Raw genomic sequence first — 23,587 nt, 5'->3', positions numbered from 1 at the left:
GAAAACAAACTGTTTACTTCAGCGAATAAACACAATCAACTGGAGTCAGATTTACAGATTTAATTGCGGAATATCCTCCCTTTATTTCCACTCGCTTCACTTTGACATAAAGGAGAAGGAACTGCTGTGAACATTAAGGCAGGAAGGAGACGCCCCATCACTCAGCTCCACCTCAACCTTTCGCTCTGCAGGTTGTAGACGTGTTGCTGGCCTGAGTCGGGGGCAGATAAAACGTTTCTGTAGAGCGTCTCCTCCAAGATCTAAAATGCTGATTAAAAAGATTGTCAGAGGAGCACGTCTGTGTAAAAAAAAAAACAAAAAAATAAAACAAAATGCAGCAGCGATCAGACGCCGACTACAAAGATGTAAAAATGTCTTCAACTGTAGCAGGGGCAGCCGAGTTAGCCCTTAAAAAGTAACACACTGTACAAACTAAATAACTTAACCCACTCACACGGCGCCACAGGAGCAACAAAACACATTCTCATGACGTTTAAAGACCGAATATATGTATAAACTTTATATTTAGTATGCGAATATGTACAAACCAGAAAATATAAACAGCAAATCTGTGCACGGAAGGCAAAAGGAACTTTTTCCTCATTCATTAAAACATCTCACTTTAAATATAACTTCACACCGATGTATTAACAAGTGGTAAACGAGGCAAATGGTAGAGTATTAGATTTATCATGAGCTAATTCTCATTTGTTTTTACATCTTCGGGAAAATAGTTCAGCAGGTTTTTGGGAAGCACTGACACATACGAGTTAATACACTCAAAGAAATCCATTATAGAGTTTCACCAAAAGCAACATGAGTGGGAAAGTGTTGCCTTGGTCCAAGTGAAATGTTCAAAACAGGAAAAAAAAAAGGCGTGATGGATAATCTCCAGATGAACCCCCACTACACAAAAAACACATAGAGACAATCAACACAAACACCAGGTGGACACACTCGGATAAAGTTGGATAAAGGCACGACAACAGGAGGGGCTTTAGTTTCCTCCTTCCATCCAGAAAACGACATCGCCAGCGAAGGACGGATTTCTCTCAGCTTTAGGCTTTTAACTTCTCAGAGATCCGGCTAATTCTTCCCGTCTCAGAAGATACGGAGGCTGTAGTGGTGTGTTTATCGGTAGGAGGAGGCGTCACTGAAGCTGGACTCTGTATGCACATATGAGGAGCTTCACCTGAACAAAGACGAGTAAATAAAGAAAAAAAAAATACTGTAAGCACATTTATATTTACAGTTTTAACCTCCTCTGCAAACATAAACAATAAATGATTTTTTCCCATACAAAGACAGTGGTTGTTTCTTTTTTTTTGCACTGCCTATCGTGCACAAGCTGCCTCATGTCCACATTTTAAAATCTTAGCAATTATATTCCAATTTTAGCACATTTTAACTCTGTAAATTGTGTGATGTTTTTTTGAGGGGCGGGGCTTAGCTGGAGGCAAAACATCCCAAAAACAACAGCCTGTAAAGGCTGGTTAGCACATTTCAATGGCTAAAAATGGACGAGGAAAACAGATATTTTAGAGAATATACGAATATGTTATTTTAAAAAGTTGACTCTGAGTAATGGGACTTTTCATCCAATCTATCTTGTTTCTCAAGATCGATTTAGCCGATTCAGGAAAACAGCTTTTTTAAAGTTGTTGTTTAATGGGAACCTTGTTACTTAGATTTACAATTATTTATCCTCATTTCTGATAAAATAAGTCCTCTGATTTCTAGAGATCTTAAGTTATTTATCTCATGGTTTATCTCATTATCTCTAGAAAACAAGCTTTGTTTTCTTGATACCTCAAGTTATTTATCTCATTATCTTTGTTTTCTAGAGATCTCCAGTTATTTATCTCGTTATCTCAGGAATCAAGTATTTATTTCAAAATCTTTAAAACACTATCTTTGTCTTCTATAGATTTCAGTTATTTATCTCATTATCTTAAAACACTTTTGTTTCCTAGAGATCTTTAGTCATATTATCTTTTTTAATTTCAAGGAAAAATTTAGTTTTTTTTCTACGAGATCTTAAATTTGATTACAAAGTACAAAACAAATGGCCCATCTTACAATGGGCCTTTTACATTAGCGTAATAGTTATTACTACATTATTAATTACATTAGCGTTAAAAGCATCCATCAGTCACAGCTTGGTCACGTATGACGAAACTCTCACGAATTAAAGCTTGTTGCTTGTTTCCTATTTTAACCTTTTGTTTGTGCGTTAATATGTGTGTGTCACCTTGGCTGTGGGAGCATCTGCTAACCGGATGAAGAGTTTGTTGATTCCTGGAATTGGGCTGAAGGAGTAGATGAAGTGACTGTCCTGAAAAAAAAAATGAAGTTAGGAAACATGAGCTTAGAAACACGATTTAATAAACTAAAACACAACAATGACGTGTGGCTACTATGAGGAGTTCTTATCAAATCTACCAAACTGGATTTTAATTTGTTCTGTAAATGTAGTTTTTAACCGTGTGTCATGTGACTGAACAGTTTAAACGAACCAGGAAAATGGGCAGCTGGAACTTGTCATTGAGAACCACGGCGTGAACGCTGCAGGGTCCGCACAGCCGGGCCGTGATCTCACTCAGGAAGTTGGCGTGGAAGACGAAGAGGAGGATCCCCGAACCTGAATCAGTGGAGAAAGACAGCGGCAGCACGGGAGATGAAAAGAGGGGGAAGGATAAAAAAAAAAAAAAAAGAAAAAAGTTAGAGACAGTTTATTTGGATTCCACGTGAAAAATGAGACATGAGGGAAGCTTCAGTCCTGACTCTCGTTTCCATTCAGCTGTCTCTGTGTGAGTGTCCATTTTTTATTAGCAAAGATGAAATCAACATTTAATTTTATATGTGCTAATTCATTATTTGCCTGCATTAGAACCTGAACGCTGCATGGAAAGAATTACTTTACTGAACCCAGTAAATTATTTTTCATTACAGCTGCTCCTACTCAACATGTACCAAAGAAAGAGCAACGTAGGCAACAAGAATATGTACGAATAAGCAGGCAATTAGAATAAGAAACAGAGAAAATATGTAAAACAATATAAAAACATATGTACACGTATGTGTGATAATAGCATTGAATATGAGGTAAAGCACAGGAAACGAATGCACATGCACAAGTATTAACAGGAAAGTTGAAAATGAGTTATTGCACAATATCAGCATAAATATGAGTTATTGCACAAGAAGGAATTTATCTGACTGCTCTAACTACATTTGGAGGTGGTACATGTCCGATTTAACCACATTCTTTGAGCCACTGAGTGATCACACAGTAAGAGGCAGAAGATTTGTATGATTTAAACCAGGGATCTTCAACGTTTTTCAGGGTAAGGAACGAAACTGACGAGGAGATTAAGTCTCCTACCTACTATATGTGTTCTATATTAAACTAGATTTATAAGTATTATCTGACTTGTATCCCTTTACTAAAATATTTTGGATTCCTGTTAATATGTATTTAAAGAAATTTGAATTTGTAGAACGTCTAATCAGTCCAAAGATTGCAGAACCTCCACGGAGCCGGAGCGTCAGACACAACGTGACCAGGTTTCAACAGAGCGGATGATGCCCTTAAAACTTAAAAATGTGAGTTTTACCCTCTGGTTGTGGCTGCGCCTTGAAGGCAAACTCCAGGGAAAAGTCCGGCCCCTCACAAAGCCTGTGGCAGGCGAGAGGGAAGACAGGATCCAGCAGCACCAGGCGGGACTCAAAGTACGCTCGGATGGTGTCCTCGGCCACACTGGACAACCTGAGGGACGGACAGGGAAGTTAAACCGGATCTGGATCTGTAAATCCATCTGTGTGGACTGGAAGACATGGGTTAAGCGCTCACATGCTGGTGTGGTCCTTGATGAGGTCGCACACCACCAGGTTGTTGCTGAGCTTGGCGAAGTGCATGGCCGTGTTCTTGTGCTTGGACAGGATGTTGCAGTCGGCGCCGTACTCCAGCAGGAGGCGCACCACGTCAGCGTTGCCCCTTTTGCACGCCTGAACGGAAAGGATGACAAACATTTAGTCACGCGTCATTTCCCAGTCAGGCTTCTCACACGAGGGCCGTAAAAAGAGCGGAACGAGGTCGGCGCTAATTTGACAACCTGCACAAATTACGTAGCCTTCTCTGGAGAAGCACAAAGATGGATTTTAAACAATCGAACTTGTCAGGACTGATTAAGTACGCTGCTGCTGTCATGTTTTTCTTTTTTTATGAGTGGTCAATGGAGCGGCCACAACTCTATTAACTCCCATAAAGAACAACGGCCTTGTTAACAGAAATGACCGATGCTAATATCTAAAATATATCCTGCACTTTCTGATTTTGAAATTAGATTTTTCACTTCACACATTAAATTAGGAGCAGGTTTTAGGTTGTATTTTGTGTGTAGAGTTTGTGTGTTTTTAGCATCTCTGTGGGTCTGTGTTTGTTTTGTATTTTTATTTTCGGACGACAGATGGAAATTAGCTTTTTGCTAAATCTGATGCACACATCTGTTCATGTCTCTGACTCTGATTAATGGATGTGCATATTGTCCATAAATCTAATAAAAATAAAAACATTTAAATAATTTTCAGATGATGTGTTGACGCAGGATAACTCACATATATCACAATCAATCACAAAAAAGGCACAATTCTGACATTAATTGGTGTCAGAACTAAATGATTAACAGTTTATTAATTATTTCTATTGACGGTTTGTTGATGTCACAGTTTCAAAACCCAGTTTCCAGGCTCACTATTTGACAATTTCTGCATGTAAGTGTTCCTCACTAAGTTTAACACGTTGTCTGTTGTGGACAGAGACAAAGCTGAGGTTTGTGTGTGAAACGCAGCGTTACCCTCATCAGAGCCGTCTCCCCTCCCTGCGTCTGAGCGTTGACGTAGGAACCCGCCTCCAGCAAGATGGCAACAGTTGTCAAGAAGTTCTGAGAAATCAAAAAACAACAACAAACAAAGATCGACACGTTAACCCACTTGATTCAATATAGTGTGTAATATATTTATAATGCAGACGAAAGAGATTTATATTTATATATATTACATTTTTATTATATTATTACCTTTAAACAAAGGGTAACTACCAACAGCTCATTGTAGCTTGTGTGCAATGACAATTTAAGTTCTTCTTGTACCCGAAAATGACACCAGAAGAGAACATGTAGGTTCTCACAGCAAGTCCAACCTACACACATTTTAATTACTGTAAATACTTAACCCTAAAATAAACTTATTATTCCAAATAAATGTTGCTAACAGAAGAGATCTTGAGTCATTTATCTCGTTATCTCAGGAAAACGAGCTTTGTTTTATCAAGATAATGAGATAAATATCACGAGAAAACAGAGGAAATAATATGTGAAAGCTTGACTGCTTGGGGCTTCCATAGTTTAAAATAAGCTTATTGTCTAGAACACATCATAAAATAAAAGTTGTAGTTAAATATATGTATTTTGTTCTATTCCAAATAAAAGCTCTTAGGAACAAAACACCTTGTAATTATCCTGTTTTTCTTGAATCAGAAAGTCTGCAGATATGAAGCTAATCTCAATTTATCTGAGATTGACATTAATCGTTTGCATCTTGTTTCCATAGATTAGAAAACTATATAAAATGTACTAAATGTAGAAGATACCTCATCTTTAATGACACATTGCAGTTTCTTTTGTTTAGTCACTAAAGTACGACATAGAAAACGTTTTCCTTTAGCAAAACATGCATTTAAGTTAAATAATGTTTAATAAATGTTTTTTTGTTTTATTTCTTATTTTTATTTTGAATATATTCGAAATAATCAATCAATCAAGCAGGTATGAGTGTACAATATATTGTGTAGTGGCATATTTGGAAGATACTAGGAAGATACATGCAAAGGTTTTGGATTAGTTTTGGACTGTTTTAATGGTTAGGGGACAGGATTACGTGGACCTAACTTAATGAAACATCGTTGAAGGGAGGTGCCAAGACAACCCCAATGATGTGCTGCATACTGCCCACTGCTGTGGCTAGGCTAGTTAGCTGGTTGTAGCTGGTAGCTAACTGCTAGCCTGCTGTTCGGTTTTTCAGTTGGACTGGGTTTCTAAATGTGTTTTGCCTCAGATCTTGGCAAAAGAGGTTGTAACATCTCATTCTGTGTAATAATGAATATTTTTACTTGGAATTTGAAACAATATTCAGCATACAGAACCAGTTTGATCGGTACCTTTTCAGCAGCGTGCATCAGGGCCGTGGTCCCGTTCTTCTGTCGCCCGTTAACCTTCACCCCCTTCTTTATGAGCAACCTGAGGATGTCGTCCTGTCCTCCTGCTGCTGCCAGCATGCTCAGGGACATGCCGCTGACGTCCTGCAGACAAATGGACAGAGAAACAAGGCTGAGACTCTGAGGAGCTTCTCAATGTATATGTTGGTGTTGTATCATCACATCCTTTTGCTGCAAGATCCCAGTTATTGTAGAAATATTTGTGGTGGCAGACGAATGCCGGATCTTTGGAATCACCTTTAATTAGAACGTCACAGCTGTTACTGGTCGGACTCTCAAGAAGGACTTTAATTCTTTCTTGTAGCTATATCATCAAGTTCTGATTTGTCTAGTTTTAGCCACATTACTGAGACTGCACTTTAAGCTTATTGTCATTTATTGCAACATGTTAGCACTGTCACTGTGAACTTCTTGGTGTTGAGTACGGCTTGACAGAACTGTGAGCATGACTGTAAACGTTTGTTTTAAAATCAACACACTTCCACGCCCTAAGCAGGTTACCATCGGACTTAGCGCTTTGGTGGCTAAAAGGCTAATGGCGCTCCCAACTTCGCTAGTTGGCTGAGGGAAATGGTTTCAGGGATACATATTGAGAGACAACAACGCAAATAAAACATCTGATGATTCTGAGTGTATATGGGGTCCCATTATTAAATACCTCTACTCTATCTTTATGTATGTATGCACATGTCGACTGTATGTTGTGTTTACATGGGGATAATCTTATGATTTTTGCAGTTGTCTGTTTTTGTTGTTTTTTGTGTGCTTTCTCGTTAACGTGTTGTTATGTATTGTAAAAAAATGAAAAACTCAACACAATAGGAATCTAAAATCTATCGGACATACTTTGTTTTGGCAGCACCTCGGAAATGTAACATTATTTTTGCAGCGATTCGGACTGTGAGATTGGCCCAAAATGCATTTCCTCATCCACGTTTCTCGTTGACCAGACTAGCACTAAAGACAGTAAAAGTAACTGCAGTTGAATATTTATTAGCTTCATCTCCAACATGAGCTGCTCAGTTCCAACTGCAAATGTTTAAAGTACAAACCAACCTTTAGTCTTAGGAATCAGATAAAAAAAAAAAAGGCAAAAGATTCAACATTGGTAAAAACAAGTACATATCTTTATCATAACATAAAATCTTCAAGTTTTAAGCCAAGAAGCATTTTATTGTGCAAGCAGAAGTTATAAGTTCCTTACAATACTCTACAGGAAGCACTAACTGAAGGCAACATAATGGGATGTAGAATAACACGCAACATGTGCTTATACAACAACAATGGTGGAGGTAAAAGTGGACCTACTACGCAAGAGGGGGAAGAAAAAAAAAAAGATTTGCAACACCAAACTGCAATGGTAGTGTCTCAACAATCATACATTTGACCTTCTTGAGATTCATTTTCCTAATACAACTCTATGTGTAACTACTGTAAATGCTGCAACACTGATATATCCCTTTAATACGTAAACAACACCACAGGAAAGGCCTGTTTGCCATTGGTAGAAATGAGTCATCGGACCTGGAACACTCTTAAATCAAGGGCTTATGAACGTACGACAAAAATGGCTTTGGTATGAAAAGGGTGAACACTGGTTACTCACACAGGTTCACTACAGCTGCTACTGGGGATAACATGAAAGCCTCTACAGTGCCCTCTAGACATCGTAACAACAACTGAATTTGATTCCACCACTGTACGCGATCCAGTACAATGAGATTTCAGGAATGTCGTCTCCTCTTGATTTTAAAGAGACTAAAAAACTGCTATAAAACTTGCTCGACCACACAACAGATCATCGACCCTCCATGTGGCTCCAGGATAATCCAGTGTAATAAAACCCCCGGGCTATTGTTCTGACAAACTGAATGTGAGACCATTCACATGAACAACAACTCAACAATTAATTGTACGTACTCACTCTACAAACACCCGGTTCGTTGTTTACATCTGCTCTTATGTTGTACAGATGGTGAAGGTTTATTACGCTTATTTTTTACGCTTATTTAAATTCTGTCTTTTTTGTATAAGAGAGAAAAAGTTACTGGTGTTGTATGGGCACACATGATTGGCCAATAACGCCGATTCTGATATGACCCTTAAGTGCTTTCCTTTTATTACAAAATGATTTCAGTAATCAATAAACTGAATTTTTAGCTTAAGGTCACAACACTAGAAATTATGTCAATTTAGCTACCATACCTTTTACATCGTATGTTAGAATCAATTCGGTTAAGAAATAAAGCACTTTAAAAAAAAAAAGAAAAGATAAAAGATAATAAGGCAGTCTGATTTTGGTAACTCGATGTTCATGTCACGATACGTATATACGTACTCCAGTGAGAAGCTATGGAGTATACATATACATTAAATAAAAGCTTAAAAATGAAGTAATACCGATGAAATCGACGCAGTGTATTTAACCCAAATTCGAGTACATCAAATACAATACTACTGAAATGTTTCTACAAAGTCACTATACTACATAGTGATACAAAAATACAACCAACCCTTTGGGCAGCTTAATACAAAAGAAAAATAAATCAAGTAAAGAAAGTAACGGACAAGTTCAAGTTCCTCAAAGAAAAATATGTTTTTATATTTCCGTGAGGTATACGCAAAGCTCCTAATTCTCTAGCATCAGCGAGGAAGATATGGCGTCACTGCGGCAGGCTATCTACAACATAGGCTACGTACTGGCTAACGCAAGAATATAGCACACCTGGGCCAGGCATTTAGGGATGATGCAAAGCAACACAACTCGCATCTATCATGTTGGAGGGATTCGCTGCAAAGATATGCTGGTATCTTTGTTTTTTTCAGTCATCAAAATACATAAAAATGCTACTGGAAACAGTACAGGCAGAAACATAGCTGTTCTGAAGTATGTTTTGAAATGAAGACGTGTAAAAATCTCTCTAAAAGTGCACGGTCACTGACGCTATCTGTGCACAGAAAAGGGTGGGGAATGCCCTGTTTTGTAGTGGATAGGGAGTCCCAAACAATTCTGCCACCGGCTTCATGATTTTCACAGCTATTATGTTGGACATTGTGTAGCATGAGTGTGTAATACTGTGTTTACTTGCCACAAATAATGGCCAATTATGGTTGGCAAAAAGTCGATCCATCTTAACTGGACCACAAACCTGTGACTGTGTCACAAACTAGTGTTACATTTATATATATATATATATGTTCTGAAGAAAAGCTACGGTACATAATTAAAATTCCACCAATTTAGTGTATATTCATGCAGCCAATAGATTGGCCAGGATTGATCTTGATCTGTAACGTGAAGAAATGCAGGGCTGTTTCTCTGGGTGTCTGAGACCAAGGTTCACCGACGGTACACGACTTCACGACAAGTATTAAGCCCCATACAATTTGAGGTCACAGCCACAGCCCTCAAGCACATTTAACATCTTGCATGTCCATTCAAATATTTACAGGGACAGATAAACAGGACCATCCCACTCAGTGTTTGAATTGTGTGTCTCTGGTTCTTGTCCTCCACTACTCGGTTTGGAGGCGACGACGTGACCTCTTCTTTTCAGTGACTGAATTGAGTTATGTACAAAATATTTGACTTCCCTCCACGTTCTGCTGTTCAGGGCGGGTTCGGCAGCTAGACAAGCGTCGCAATCCTTTTTGCCCGGCACTTTCACAAGCTTACAGAAGTCTCCGAGCTGACGCCTCACCGCTGCCTGTTCCTCCTCACTCCAAAGCCTCTTGTTCCTCTTTTGAGGCTTGACAGGAGGAGCGGCGTGAGTTCCCGCAGAAGACATATGTGCACTTTCCTGTCCCATTGGTGCTCTGTCAGGAACACTGGGTCCATGGATCGTTGGGACAACCTGTGCAGTTGTAGGGGCGCTTGTGGGGTAAACGGGTGCACTTGAATGGTTCAGAGCAGCAAACGAAGAAATGATAGGTCTACTTCTGTCGTTTAGTGTTGAGAATGAGGGGACCATATGTGCAGTTGGTGCAGTATTTAACTGCGTGAAAGTAGGAACCATTGAGGTACTTGGTGTGAGGGGGGTAAAAGAAGGAATCATTGGTGAAACCGTAGTGTCGTGTGGTGCATAAATAGAAGGGGGTGGCATACTTGTGGCGTTTTGCGTATATGACGGAGACATTGGAAGAATTCTGTTGTTTTCAGAGGAGTATGGAGGATGCATAAGTGCGTTTGTAGTGTTGTGGGGAGTAAACGTAGGGACCACTTGAGTATCAGTCGCATTCAGTGGAGTGAATGTAGATATCAGTGGCTGGTTTGAATGGACCATGTTTGCACTAGTGGAACACAAAGACGCAAAACTGGAAGCCATTTCTTGGGCGAATGGTGAGGAGTCTCTCAAATGTGTTGGTGGTGGCGGCGACATTGTCATTAAACAGTTTGAAGTTTCTGTCAGATGATCTGGATGCACTGTTGTCATGTTACACATAACCCTGGTGTCTTCCAAATGTGTCTTTGTGGTTTGTTCTACAGCTTTTGGACTCTTTGGACTTGAAACACTTATGTCGCCCTCTGATTTGTGTTGGCTGTTTCTTCTACGCACTGTCTGTAGTGTGTTGTGTACATAGTTTTTGACATCTGTCCAAGATCTCCCTCCGAGATCTGGTTCAGCAGCTATGCAAGCATTGCACTCCTTTTTGCCTGGAACCTTCATCTTTGTAATGAAGTCACTCAAGTAACGCTTCACTGCAGTCTGCTCCTTTTCGCTCCAAGGTCTTCTCTTTAGAGCAGACTTCTGTACAGGTCCTAAAAGATAGAAATGTCGACTAGTGAGGTTATCAACGGATTATGGTAAAGAACAAAATGGAATTCATAATTAATTAATTTTATATTTGGAGATAGATTAATCAACTACTCTTTTCCATTAAATTTTCTATCACACCTTTAAAATCTGACAACCAATTAGTGAACAAAGTATCAAAAGGGTAACTCACCATCTTTGACAGTGCTTGACGGATTTGGTAGTGTTCGATCCATCTTTAGTAGTTGTTTGCTCACTTCCTCCAGTTGGGATGCATCTTTTGAAAGCTTGCAACAATCTTGGCTGCTCATACCAAGCAACTTGGCCACTTGATCCATTTCATGTTCACTGAGGCTCATTAGTTGCCAGCAGCTGGCAATTTGCTCTCGTAACGACGAGGACAGAAGCGCTTCCGGGTTTTTAACTCCACATTCCATGGCAGCCCTTCGGAAACAATCCAATCCCCTGATGAAGGACGGCCCTTCGGTCCTTGCAAAAAGGTATGGATTCGTTTTTGCCACACCTGCTTGTTCTCTGTGTTCAACAAGCAAGTCGACAGACAAAACCATCCTTTCCGTTAGTAGAACCAGCATATTCCTTCCATACTGACCTTCTAGTTCTAACCTGGTGAAACTGGAACCAAGGTCCAACTCCAGTTTTGTGCTTTTCCTTACTTGGTCTGCAGAGGGTAGAAAGGTTCCCCTGCTCTTTTTGTTAGTGTACGTTTGCAAGAGCAGTCGACCAATATTTCCTACTCTTCCTCTATTGAACAGACACACATCTGCTAATGTGGCTTCGCTGAGCTTTTTCCATGTGGACAAAGTAGGACTTTCTTTCAGCTCTTTCATGGCTTCATCTTCTTCTTTTGCGATGAACGTGTGCAGTTTTATCAAATCTTCCGTCACAGTTGATTTGTCCACCTCCACTTTCTTGACTTCTTGCTTTAGAGATAATGCAAGTGTTTTGCGAGAAAAACACTCGCTCCATTTTGTATCAAGAAGCTGTATGAACTTTTTCACTTCACTTTCCGTTTCACTGTCCTCTGTCATGCGACTTTCTCCAAATGCTATCTCTGCAGCTCGTTTCAAAGAGTAGCCAATCTTCGAGACAAGGGAAATCGTTTTAAACTTACTGGAACTGGGGTCAAACCCACTAACCTTTTTGACCCCTTCGACAGCTAATTCAAATCTAGACGGTAGACATATTTCATGCAAGTACTTTATGTTCTTGTCAAGCTCATTTACGGCAAGCACAAATCTACCCAACTCCCTCATCTTCTGTGCAATATAAGCAAACTGAGACTTGTCATGGTCATACTTGGCCGACAATGCATTGCCATATTTACAAATAAGTGGGTCATTTCTGATATGCTTAGAGATGTCATCCTGATGCATTATGTGTATGATTTCCTTGCAGCCTCCAGTTAAAGACTCTGACATTGGAAGCAGCCGGGAGGCAGGACTGTCACATCTGTTCCTTTTGGGTTTTTCAGAGGATTTCTGATCTCCCTTTCTGGCCTTACATGATCGCTCATGTCTCCACAAATCAGCTTTGCGATAAAATGCAAAACAGTGCTGACAAGGCAAGAAATCACGAACAGATATGGCAGGTTTCTTAACCTGTTTCTTGGTCACAATTTCCCCCTCACCACTTTTGAGAACTTGGCAATTATGTTCATAATCTCCTTTATTACGTATTTGGTCGAGCAAACTCTGTCTGACTTTGGAACCTTTAGGAAAGTGTATTGCATGGGCAACATCGGTTTCCTCCGCATGTTTCCTTTCCAAATGCTTCCCAAGTTGAGTGAAAGCCATTTTGCAATATAAACAGAAGTGCTTTTTGCATGGCTCTTTCTTTTCTTCATCTGTTTTACTAGGTGGTGTTGGAAGCACTTTCTTACAGGTCCTGAGACTTGAGCGAGTTGGTTGTCTGTTCTCCATAACTTTTCTGCGCTGACGTGATCGTGTTTTGACCATGTCGTCAGTGCAGTGCTCAGGTGGAACTTGACCTGTACCATCTGAGTTTCTGTCCACCACATCCTCTTCCTCATCGCTTGACTTGTTTGCTTCCTTGGGGAATCTGCGTTTCTTAGCTTTGCCCTTCGGTTTCCCTTCGTCATCGCCTTTTGTCATCACTGCATCACAGGTTTGATCTGAATAATAAGTGTTCAAACTCATTTTACTTGATGAATCATAGTTCGTTTCATCTGACATCTTGTCTTCTTCTTTCTCGTCTTCCTGTCCATTATCTTCCCGCTCGTCAGAGAAATCAAAACCTGTATTTTTGGATTCGGATGTGTCATTCCTTCCTTCTTGGATTTTTTCCCCTTTCCTCACTGCGACTTGCTCAGTTTGAGTACTGGCAGGGGAGCTCGGCATTTTATCGCTATTTTTTGGATCGTCACAATCTTGTGGGACATTCTCCTTTTGTTTTGGAGTGGCCTCTTCATTTCTTGCACTGTCAATGTTAGAAGTCAACCTAAGAGCACCACTCGAACTTCTCTCTTCAATCAAGTTCCTCTCTCCTTCATATGACCTCTTCTCACCCATAGTACACGCCTGTAAAAGAACAAGTATAAGTAAGACTCATTGCCAAATCAGACCCCATAAATAATTTGAATTAACTTAACAGAAATAAATGTGGGGGGGTAGAAAAAAAAACAAAATCTACAATTTGTTTTGAATTTTGGTTCTTAACTGGGGGTGATATTTTGTTTTGGTATTCCCTTCCTTGACACTTTGCAGTTTAAACACATCAGCACCTTGGCAATGTCCCACCAAGATCCAGGCCCATTCAAACCAAAGTCAATGTGATGGCCACACATCACCTTTTATCCCAACATCGGTATCAAAAAAAAAACCCTGACACCCTTAGAAATCTCCAGTACAAAAACCACATGTGACCCATTCAAGAACAGTTAATGGCTTTATTGGATCAAGCAGTGTGTTGACATTGTAAATGTCTAACCGGGTATATGTATTCATGGGGTGTTGGATGAAATGCTACATGGAGAGAACAGGATATGTACTGACACTAGACCTACATTCACAGCTTGCAATGAAAATCAATAAGCATACTTTTGATGTCATAAAAAAATGGACATAGCACACTTGTGTTCCAACAAAATGAACTGGTAATGTAACACATGCCTTCATTGTGTCCAACATCTAACAGAGTCTAGATGTGATCTTTGCTTTTCAATGTTTGACAAAAGAAAATAACCCTGAACTAACAATGGTTACTGGTGAATGACGCAGGCTGAATATGCTGTGCTACGATGGCGAGGAGGGGGATACGTGTTCTTAAAGCATATACAATATATGTACCTGCTTTAAATGGTTCATCTTGTCCGGGTACTTCAATTGTTCAGCGTCTTCTCCCATTGGCTTGTTCACTAAATTAAAAGACGATACGACAGTCTCTAATGTGTACACATAACAATTAATATGTCAAGATGAAAGGAATAAATGAATTAGGTCCAAGTTACCAATATACATACAATTCTGATACAAGAAAAGCTCAATGATCAGCCCTATCTGAGAAGTGTAATGATAATATGACTTAAAACTGCTAGTAATTAAAGTGTATTTAATATCCTCTTAAAACAGAGTGAGGCAGTGATACAGAATATTTTAATATAACATTAAAGACCAGAAAGAAATGTCATTGTTTCTTTCAACTTTACTTAATATCACATTTTAGTGTTCATTAAAAAAAAAAAGTGTTAGAAATCATGATCTTACCTGAGTTTGCTGCAGAAGCAAAGACGTCGTGAAGTTGTGAAAACATCCTGAGATGTTGAAATACTGGTAGATGGTAAAAGTCTGTGTCTGTAGATCACGAAGACACTGATTCCTTGAAAATACAATGTTCTCCTCATCTATTAGTGATTTATGTGTTAATTATTAAGGGCTTTGGTGGGATGGGATCATCTCTGCTACGTCATGTAGCTGTATAGAGGGAAATTTGTTGGCTGTTGTTTTTTGCGTTTCTACTTATACGCATTAAAGAATAGAATATAAAATATGTTTTTAGATATTCAAAATTGTATGAGCTGGATTCACAAACAACCGACTGCTGCTGACATTGAAAATGTTTAGTTTACAGTAACAAATACCACCTATATTATTACATATTTGTAAGAAGTGTAAAGGTTGTGTTGGAACAAGCACAATATGCGTCCACATGGAGCAACAAGTTAAACATTTTCCACTTGCTGTAGCTGCCAAATTTGTCAAATTTATTCAATTACTCAGACGTCGTGTCACGCATTTCTAACACAGAGATCCTGGGTGGTAGAGTATTCGTTCCTTATTAGCACGATGGACACTGGCCATAAACAAAACGCCGATATTTTTCATACTGGACCGCAATCACTCCCACACATACACACTAGGGGCCGACCAAGGTGCAAGATGCAAGACTTTAAGATGTGCTTGAATTTGAGGGGCTCAGGATGCCTTTAGATGTATTTAAATTAAAATTAAAACATACAACAAAAGAAAATAAGGTAAAAAAAAGGTTTTCAGGGCATTAAAAATAAGATGTACGAGTGAAGGGTTTTACAAACACTTTGAAGGAAACAGGAAACATACCTCCTGGTCCAGATTGTAGTCCTCTTTGGAATTAAGTGCCAGCTTCACAGCCATGTAATCACCACTTTTCACAGCATCTCGTAACTCACCTGCCAGGAACAAAGTAAAGCTACATGAAGCACAGCGAACGTATACAACTATACGCTCAAGCACATTTTATGACAATATGATATACTGAGGGTTGACAGAGCCTATGCAAACAGGTGGGTGATTGTAGCATAAATAAACAGGGTTTCTGAACAACAATAGTTAGTGCAATAAGTCAAAATGAAGATGCAAAATCAAACACTCACTTGGTGATAGAGGTGGCCCTGACAAGATCTCGTCCTCTCCATTCAGATGTTTCTGAAAGTCGTCCAGAGTCATCCAGTCCAGGTTCAGGTCCATACCCAGACTTAAAGTGGCTTGACCTTTGTCTGCACAACACACGAAGCAGAGAGGATCATTAGCCGTCCGACTGACTGTTAACGTTCTCATTTACTCCACGACTTAAAAACGTACCAGATTTGTCAGTGCTCTCCGGTGGGTCCTGGGAGTCGTCGCACGCCATGAAGAGTCTGGGCTCGCTGTCCTCCCTCCTCCTCTTCTTGTCGTCAGTCGGGGTTCTCTTCTCCCAGGCAGGACGCTGCGCCTCCTCCTGCTTCTCCCTCCGCTCCTTGGTGTCGTCTCCGGGCTTCTGCTTTCCCGTAGAGTCTTCGTCTCTCTCCTCGCTGTCCAGGCTGAAGCCGTAACTCTGGCCGGGTCTGGAGGCTGAAGAGGAGGAGGAGGAGGAGGAGGAGGAGGAGGAGGAGGTAGAGGAGGAGAGGAACCAGACAAGACATCACACTCTAGTTTGGGATGGATGCATTTTTAATATACCGGCACATGAGACACCGTTTCAGACTTCTAAACTTCTAAACTCATGTGGTGCGACTGTGTCACTGTAAAGCTGGTGAAGATGGAAAAAGTCCGAAAAATAAGGCGGCAGAACGAGAAGATTTGCGCCAAAAAAAGATGCTGTGTCGGTTGTTGTTTTTTTTTTTTTTTTAGGGGACAGTGCTGTTTTGGACGACCTGTCCCCCCGGCTATAGCTGTCCCTGACAAATGTCCCCAATTTTAGCCTTTTATGAATGAATTATTTCTAGTGTTTTGTGTTTCATAACAACATGACACCGTGATCTGAGCTGTGTGATTTACACAAATCATTTGCTTTTATTTCCCTGCACAGACTTGAACATTTCATGCCGCTTTATTACGCTTTGCCGTGGTTTTATTCTTACCATCCGATGTCTTGCTTCTCTCTGACTTCTCTGATTCCAGTTTCTGAGCTGGAGACTCTTTGGCCGACTTTTTCTCAGGCTTCCCTGGAGGCTGACGACGGGACGGGACGGGAAAACAACACCGTTAATTAATTTGCAAGTTTCATTCAGCAAATGAAGTGCTTGAATTAAATGTGGTACCTTTGCAGGTTTGCCGCCGCTGCTCTTCTCGGGGACGGGCTGATGAGCCGCCGGCCTGCGAGGGGCTCGATCCTTGGCCTCGCAGTTCAACAGGAACTTTTCAAACAAGTTGGTCGAGCCGGATGCGTCCTTCTGTCCCAATATGTCCTCTTTAGGGGACTCCTCCTCCTTAACCTTGGGAGTGGTAGCAGCCGTGACAGAGGATGAGGACGACGATGAGGACGTGGAGGAAGGTGGGACGACTTTGGGCGTTGCTGTTGTGCTCTCCTGCCCTTTGCTCTTTGATTTCTTATGTAGTGTGGAGCTGTCGCTGGAGTCTGACTGTGGTGCAGCGTCCTCTTTGCTTTTGGACGTATGGCTCTTCGCCTTCTGGCTGCTGCTTTCTTTCTGAGTAACATCCGTCTTTTTGCTCTTTTTGTCATGAATAAGGTCCTTAATGCCCTGCAGCTTTACTTCCCACTTGCCCTTCTTTTGCTTGGACTTGTCCTCCAAACCCGTCTTTTCAGTCGACTTCGTAACAGCGTCAGTTGACGCGGAATCGTCCATTTGAGGCTCCGACTGGACTTCGCTCATGTCGTCGTCCAGTGGAACAGCAGCTTCGTCTTCGGAGGAATCAAACTTCCGGTCCTTCTTCGTCTTCTTTTTCCTCCATTCCTCTCCCTTTTCCTTTTTGTGCTTTCCCACCTCTTTTCCCTTTTCCTTCTTGTGTTTTTTGGAGGGAACGCTCTCCTCGTCCTCCTCCTCGGAGTCGACCACACGCTTTTTTATTTCAGTCTTTTTCTCCTTGGGAGGAGAGGGCGGCGTCGGGACTCTCTCGTCCTCCTCTTCGTCGTCGGTTTCTGGGGCCGGTACGGGCCTGAACTCCTCCTTGCGCTTTTCTTTCTTCTTCTTCTTTTTCTCCTTCGGAGGCGGTTCTTCTTCCCGGACCTTCTTTTTTTTCTTCTTCTTGAGCGGCGCCTCGGTCGGACGGTCTTTGTCGCTGTCGCTCTCCGAGTCCGCATCAAACACGTCGCTCTTTGTAGGCAAAACTTTCGGCTAAAAGGGTCGAGACAAGGAAGTTATAAGTCAGTATTTTCACGCCTGTGTGACATCAGGCTGATGATCAAATGGTCAGATTTCATCCAACAGATTTCCCTCCTCACGTTACCAACTACATCCGGACAGTTAATATAGTCGCACTAACAAGCTGCAGCGATTAAAGGGGACATGAAGTTTAAAGAAAGTCTCTCATACTAAAAAGATCATGTAAGTTTTAAAAAGATTTTCAAAATCGTTCCATTTAAGTTTCACGGTTAAAACACAAGGTGCCTCCATTGCTGTTGTGTCTCTGGACGTGACGTCATCAGATCGGTTGGTTCACCTTGTGGTCGCGCTGAGTTACTAGATATACATTGAAAATGACAGGGACAGAGGAGCGGATTACAAAACAAATTACATGAGGCATGTTTTGTGTTGCTCCTGGATGTTCACACGAGTTTAATAAGTTAAAGACTGGGAGGAGAAACCTGTTCATTTCTATTATTTACCAGAATCTGGAATTGGGAGTTTACATTTCTAAGTAAAGCTTTAAGTCCTATTCACATGGGACTAGTTTTACATGGAGACCTCCAGGTAAAACAGGTAAAACAGGTAAAACACAGCAAGTTACCTACCTCATAACAGAGGTTCTCTGATAAAACTAATCCTGTGTGAATCAGCATCTCTGTAATTTACTTTTTTTAAACTTTTGCTTGATTTGCTGCTTTTTTCTGCCTCCTGTTCCTTAAGAATTATGAAGGATGTGCTATAAGTCAAAGTTTGGACAGATGTTAAAGCGCTAAGTGGAGATGTCCCGAACTATTCACTTAAGACAGGTGAAATCCATTATAATTTAAATGGTCTCTGACATGCAGTGGAGTGAGGCGGAAAGTAGCAGAGCCACTACAACAGAATTTATTTATTTATTGTTTTTATCTTTTTAGTCTGGTTATTAATTTATTATTATTTATTAATTTATTTTAGAATTCGATCTTTTTAGTTTGGCTTTTAAATAATTTTAACTTGAATTTTATTAATTTTTATCCTTTAGGTAATTACCAAATTATAATTATAACTTATACAGCTACTTTTATCTCTATAGTGTTGACTGAATATCAAAGTGGTGAGAGTGGGATAAAGTTTTATGTAAAGCACTTTGGGCTGCATCTCATGTATGAAAAGTCTATAAATAAAGTTTGATTGAAAACTTGATAAATTTGAGTAAAACACATTTAGTCTGTTCATCCCGTGTTTATGTTTATTTTATTTGATAACACGAATACATTGACACTGTCCCAGTGGACAAACCAGATGCTTTGCTTGAGTGTATATAGCAGATATGCTAATTTATTAACACGAGTCCATAGGCAGCTTTTTGTGAATGTGCCGCATGAAACAGACGTAGACGGTAAAACCTGAATCACAGGAAGCCTCTTTTTTGACACTTCAATTTCTGTTTTGAGGCTTTTTTTTTTTATTTTTGTTTTTATGAGCTCTGGTTTTAAACTTTTAATGATCTGACCAGAAACCATGAAGTGTTTCCTATCGTCTCCTCGCTTAGTTTAAAGAAAATCACCTTTTCTGCCTCAGATTTTCTAACTAAACTGCGTCTTCTTCAACAGCGGCCAAAGCAACTAACCAATCTGATGACGTAAAAATGACGTAAAAAAAGATGGCGGAGAGTACGATACAAAACGTATCATAAATGCAGTTTTAAAGAAGATTTGTTTTGTTTATGTTTATATTATGTTATTGTTTACTATGTTGGTGTTTGTTTCATGTCCCCTTTAAGAGTCGACCGTATTTAAGTTTTTAGCAGTAATCTCTAAATCTGACTTACCACGGGCTTCTTGGCGGCTTCCGCCTCCTTCTTGGCCTTCGCTTCGGCCTGAGATCTCTTAAAAGCCAGCAGGACCTCGCGACAGTCCTCTAAATGAGCCTCTGGTTCCCACGTATCATCGTCAGAGCAGTAATTCTTCCAGCGAACTCTGTAGAGCACTTCACCCTGAGAACACAGAGACGACATAGAAGCTCAGGCGTTAACTCCACATGGACCCGACACTGTGGATGTTTGCTGCCCAAAAACAACCCGTGGCGATTTTTACCAGCAGAATCTAGAAGTAACACAAGAAACACTCACAGCTGCACCCCTGGAAACATGTGAACGGCAAAACGGCAAAAGCTCATAAAAAGCTCCAACATCTATTCAGGGAGCACCAATAAATCCAAACCAAGTTGACTGCAGGACGGCCAAAAGAGTCATTTTGTGTTTCCAAAATGAAGGAAAGCAACACAAGATACATTTAGAAACATTTAACGTGTCCACACGAGGCCTTGAGTGACAGATACTGAGTGTGGCTTTTCTAAAATTATTTAAAAGCATCACCAAGGACATCATGTCAAACACGGACACTTGTTAGACGTGAGCTTAGATCACCCAGAGTCAACTTATTTACTTAATTAATGATGAGAGGAGGATACAAACAAATGAGACTTTGCAGAAATAAATTGTCTCTAACTTCTTACACAGATTAAGCAGCATGTGAAGCATTGGTCTGATTGGTCTTTTCCTTCTGCAACACTGCACCAACATACAAACTTTTTAATGGGTCCCAATGAGCCAGTTTATTGTGTTTAAAGTTAGAGGAGGCAGAGAAAAATCTGCCCATTACAGAGACGGGAACTGAAGGGCAGAGAAAACTTTTTTAAAAACTGAGATAAGGGCACACATTTCCAGTCAGTGTCTCCAGGGAGATGGGTACAGTGTTGCATCGAGTTGCACCCGTAAAAAATAAAAAAAAAAAAAGTTGCAAAAAAGCTGCAGCATCCTTCATCTGAAAGGTGCAGAGGACGGATGTTTTATTAATCCAACAAGCAGTTCAGGGAGGCTATAAATCCGGCTTTACTTGCACACTGTTTACATTTTCCAGTACATTTTTCAGTCCAGACTAGAGACACTTGACCATGTAAGGCCAGTCGTAAAGCAAGCGTAAAGCAAGCGTAAAGCAAAGGGTGGTGATAATAACTCACTGGAGGGATTATTAGCTGAGTTATCTCCTTGACCCTGTGACCACTGTAGCAGGCTCCTGTGTATCCATGAGTCCCTTTTAAAATCCACTGTTATTTATTATTTGTGAAAACTTTAGGTTTGTTGCATTGAAGTTTTTTTTTGTAGGTGATGCCACTTACAGATTTTTATTCTAGACAAATGATGCAGGGTGTAAAGGACTGTATTTGTTGACATCTACTTAAAGTAGGGCTGCCGATGCAATTTCCCCATTGTGGGACAAATAAAGATTCCTAATAGATTAAAATATTTAACTGCAGTTAGTGTCATAATTAGTTAACATGCAATTAATTTGATTAGTTACAATAAAGAAGATATTCAAGAGGTTTTCAAACGATGCATATAAACACAATATTTTTTATAATGCATCATTTTGGGTTTCTAAAACAGTTGTGCTTTCGCATAAAGAAAGAATAAGGATCAACACAGCTTGGGTAAGAGTTTCTTTGTTTTCTACTAAGTTGTTTTCCCAATATTTTCCTTACAATGTGATTTAACGCAAAAGCCATAATGTGATATCAATCCGTCCACTAGCGTTTAGTTATTCAGTTAAGAGTTTTTCCTTATTCTTTAAAACCAATGAATTATTACGAAACCTGGGAAAAGGCCGAGTATCTAAACTGAGGTAAACAAGAACAGTCAACCTTTGTAACAAGCTCCAGCATCCAAAGAAAAACAAATAAACACCACCCTGCACCATCCACGCTCACACAGTACTCACACCATAAACTTCATGAAGACACAATGGAAAACAGTTTATATAAAGATGTTTACACTAGTGCACCCAATGAACTGGCAAGGGAGTAAGGGTGAGTGCAGTTGGGTGGTATTACCACTGTAAATGTTTAAAATAAGTGGTAAATAACTCAATTATCCTTCCACAGAAGTTTCTGTTATTAATAATTTGCCAATATATTATTCGACATGAAAGGTAGGGTGACCAGACGTCCTCGATTTCTGGGGACAGTTCCCGTTTTGGGGACTAAAACGTTTTATGAATGAGAAAAACAAAATGTTGCGCGCAGACTACAACTATTACGGTAGCCCGATAGGAAGCGCTAGTAGTAAGTAAAGTTGCGCGCACACTACTTCTATTACGGTAGCTGTTGGCGCTGCTATTGACATTTACAGACATCAGTTTAAATATGTTTAAATGCGAATAGATAAGTCAAAATAAACGAAACCGCAAGCTTCCTTGTTTCTTCATTTCATCTTTATAACATTTATTCCATTCTTTAATTTATTTATTTTATCTCCGAGCTGCAAATGTCCCCAGATTTCAGAAATGAAATATGGTCACCTTAATAAAAAGGTGGATAATAATCTTTTTTTTTTTTGTTCTGTTTAGCGCATAATTAAATAAGTAAGACCCAGTGTTTGTCTCTTATTGACGATCACTTTGCAAAGTTTACATTTTAACCATCGTAGCAAAGAAGAAGCTCATTACATTACACATTACAATTGCTAACATCTGTTAGCACGCTAATGTTTACAGTTAGGGGAATCACAGCAGGTCTGCTTTACGCACAACCAGACTAGATAATTATTATCTGAAGGATGCACAATGCAAAACATTTTTGCAGGCTTGCAGGGCGTCCGTCCTTGGCCTCAGCAGGGGAGAGGCGAGCGGACATCATGGAGGGAGAAGTTGTGCTGAAAAAAAAGCCCCGGCTAGCATACGGCAAAGCCACTTAAAAGGACTCCCAACGCATCTAAACGAAACCGAAATGCACTCTACGGGAGATGTTTTGTTTATAAAGAAGTGCGTGGTCGTTCCTCTGGGTGGGCCATGCGATGCGTCGTGGAGAGTGGAGTAAAAAAAAAAAAAAGAAATGCCAGCCATGTTTGCTAAGCTACTACTTTACCTCTTCCACCCTCATGTCTATGATCCTCTCCACTTCGTACACATCTTCTCCTTCGTCTTGCTCGCTGTCCGCTGGCTCTACCTTGCCGGCTTCGGCCGCCATGACTGCGGGGGTCGGTGCCCGGTGGACTAAAGAAATGTCTCTATTTGGGGTACAGGGCTTGCAAAGGCCGCAAAGGCATCGATAGCGCGTACCTGGAGGTAGAGACCGACCGACTGACTGCACTAGCTCTGCAGACTACCGAGCGTACGCCGAGCTAGCGCCCGGTGCGTTCAAAAAATACGACATCTGAAACGCGATTTCAGTTTGCCAAAGTGAAATGAAAAACAAACACCACATAACGCTAAGTTTATCCTCTTTTTTTAAATGGAGGTTTAGCGTACACGCTCTATAAAGTAGTTCTTAAAAATATAACTAGTTTATCACGTGTTTTGGCAATTCTTTGTGTATAGTTTCGTAATTTGGAATTTTGTCGCCGAAATTACGAGATTCCCGTAAAGGCATCAGTGGATTTTTGAAAGCTCTGGAAAGATGGAGAGTAAAAAGGTGATCAACACATACTTACAAAAAAACATC

At 40.2% G+C, this 23,587-nt stretch overlaps 1 protein-coding gene across 3 annotated transcripts; it reads right to left on the bottom strand.

The window, feature by feature from the left end:
- Positions 1-45: 45 nt before the first annotated feature.
- mphosph8 (M-phase phosphoprotein 8) lies at positions 46-23,261 on the bottom strand. Of its 3 annotated transcripts, XM_047600789.1 has the most exons (14): positions 23,012-23,254; positions 19,920-20,084; positions 17,063-18,097; positions 16,883-16,973; positions 16,125-16,373; positions 15,917-16,039; positions 15,624-15,712; positions 6,218-6,358; positions 4,857-4,943; positions 3,854-4,008; positions 3,618-3,769; positions 2,517-2,641; positions 2,252-2,335; positions 46-1,192 (listed from the first exon to the last, which is right to left on the bottom strand). In XM_047600789.1, the coding sequence occupies exons 1-14, from the start codon at positions 23,111-23,113 to the stop codon at positions 1,151-1,153; spliced, it is 2,640 nt and encodes an 879-aa protein (XP_047456745.1). In that variant the 5' UTR covers positions 23,114-23,254; the 3' UTR covers positions 46-1,150. The 3 variants fall into 3 exon arrangements, with proteins under 3 accessions (XP_047456745.1, XP_047456743.1, XP_047456744.1); XM_047600787.1 differs by lacking the exons at positions 46-1,192; positions 2,252-2,335; positions 2,517-2,641; ... (2 more) ...; positions 4,857-4,943; positions 6,218-6,358 and adding exons at positions 7,380-11,033; positions 11,222-13,586 and having other exon boundaries at positions 23,012-23,261; XM_047600788.1 differs by lacking the exons at positions 46-1,192; positions 2,252-2,335; positions 2,517-2,641; ... (9 more) ...; positions 19,920-20,084; positions 23,012-23,254 and adding exons at positions 7,380-11,033; positions 11,222-13,586; positions 14,355-15,597.
- Positions 23,262-23,587: the final 326 nt, after the last annotated feature.

Source organism: Mugil cephalus, chromosome 12 (assembly GCF_022458985.1).
Source record: "Mugil cephalus isolate CIBA_MC_2020 chromosome 12, CIBA_Mcephalus_1.1, whole genome shotgun sequence".
Classification (NCBI taxonomy): Eukaryota; Metazoa; Chordata; class Actinopteri; order Mugiliformes; family Mugilidae; genus Mugil; species Mugil cephalus.
The sequence above is the reverse complement of the archived record's forward strand: the minus strand, read 5'-3'. Positions and strand labels throughout refer to the sequence as shown.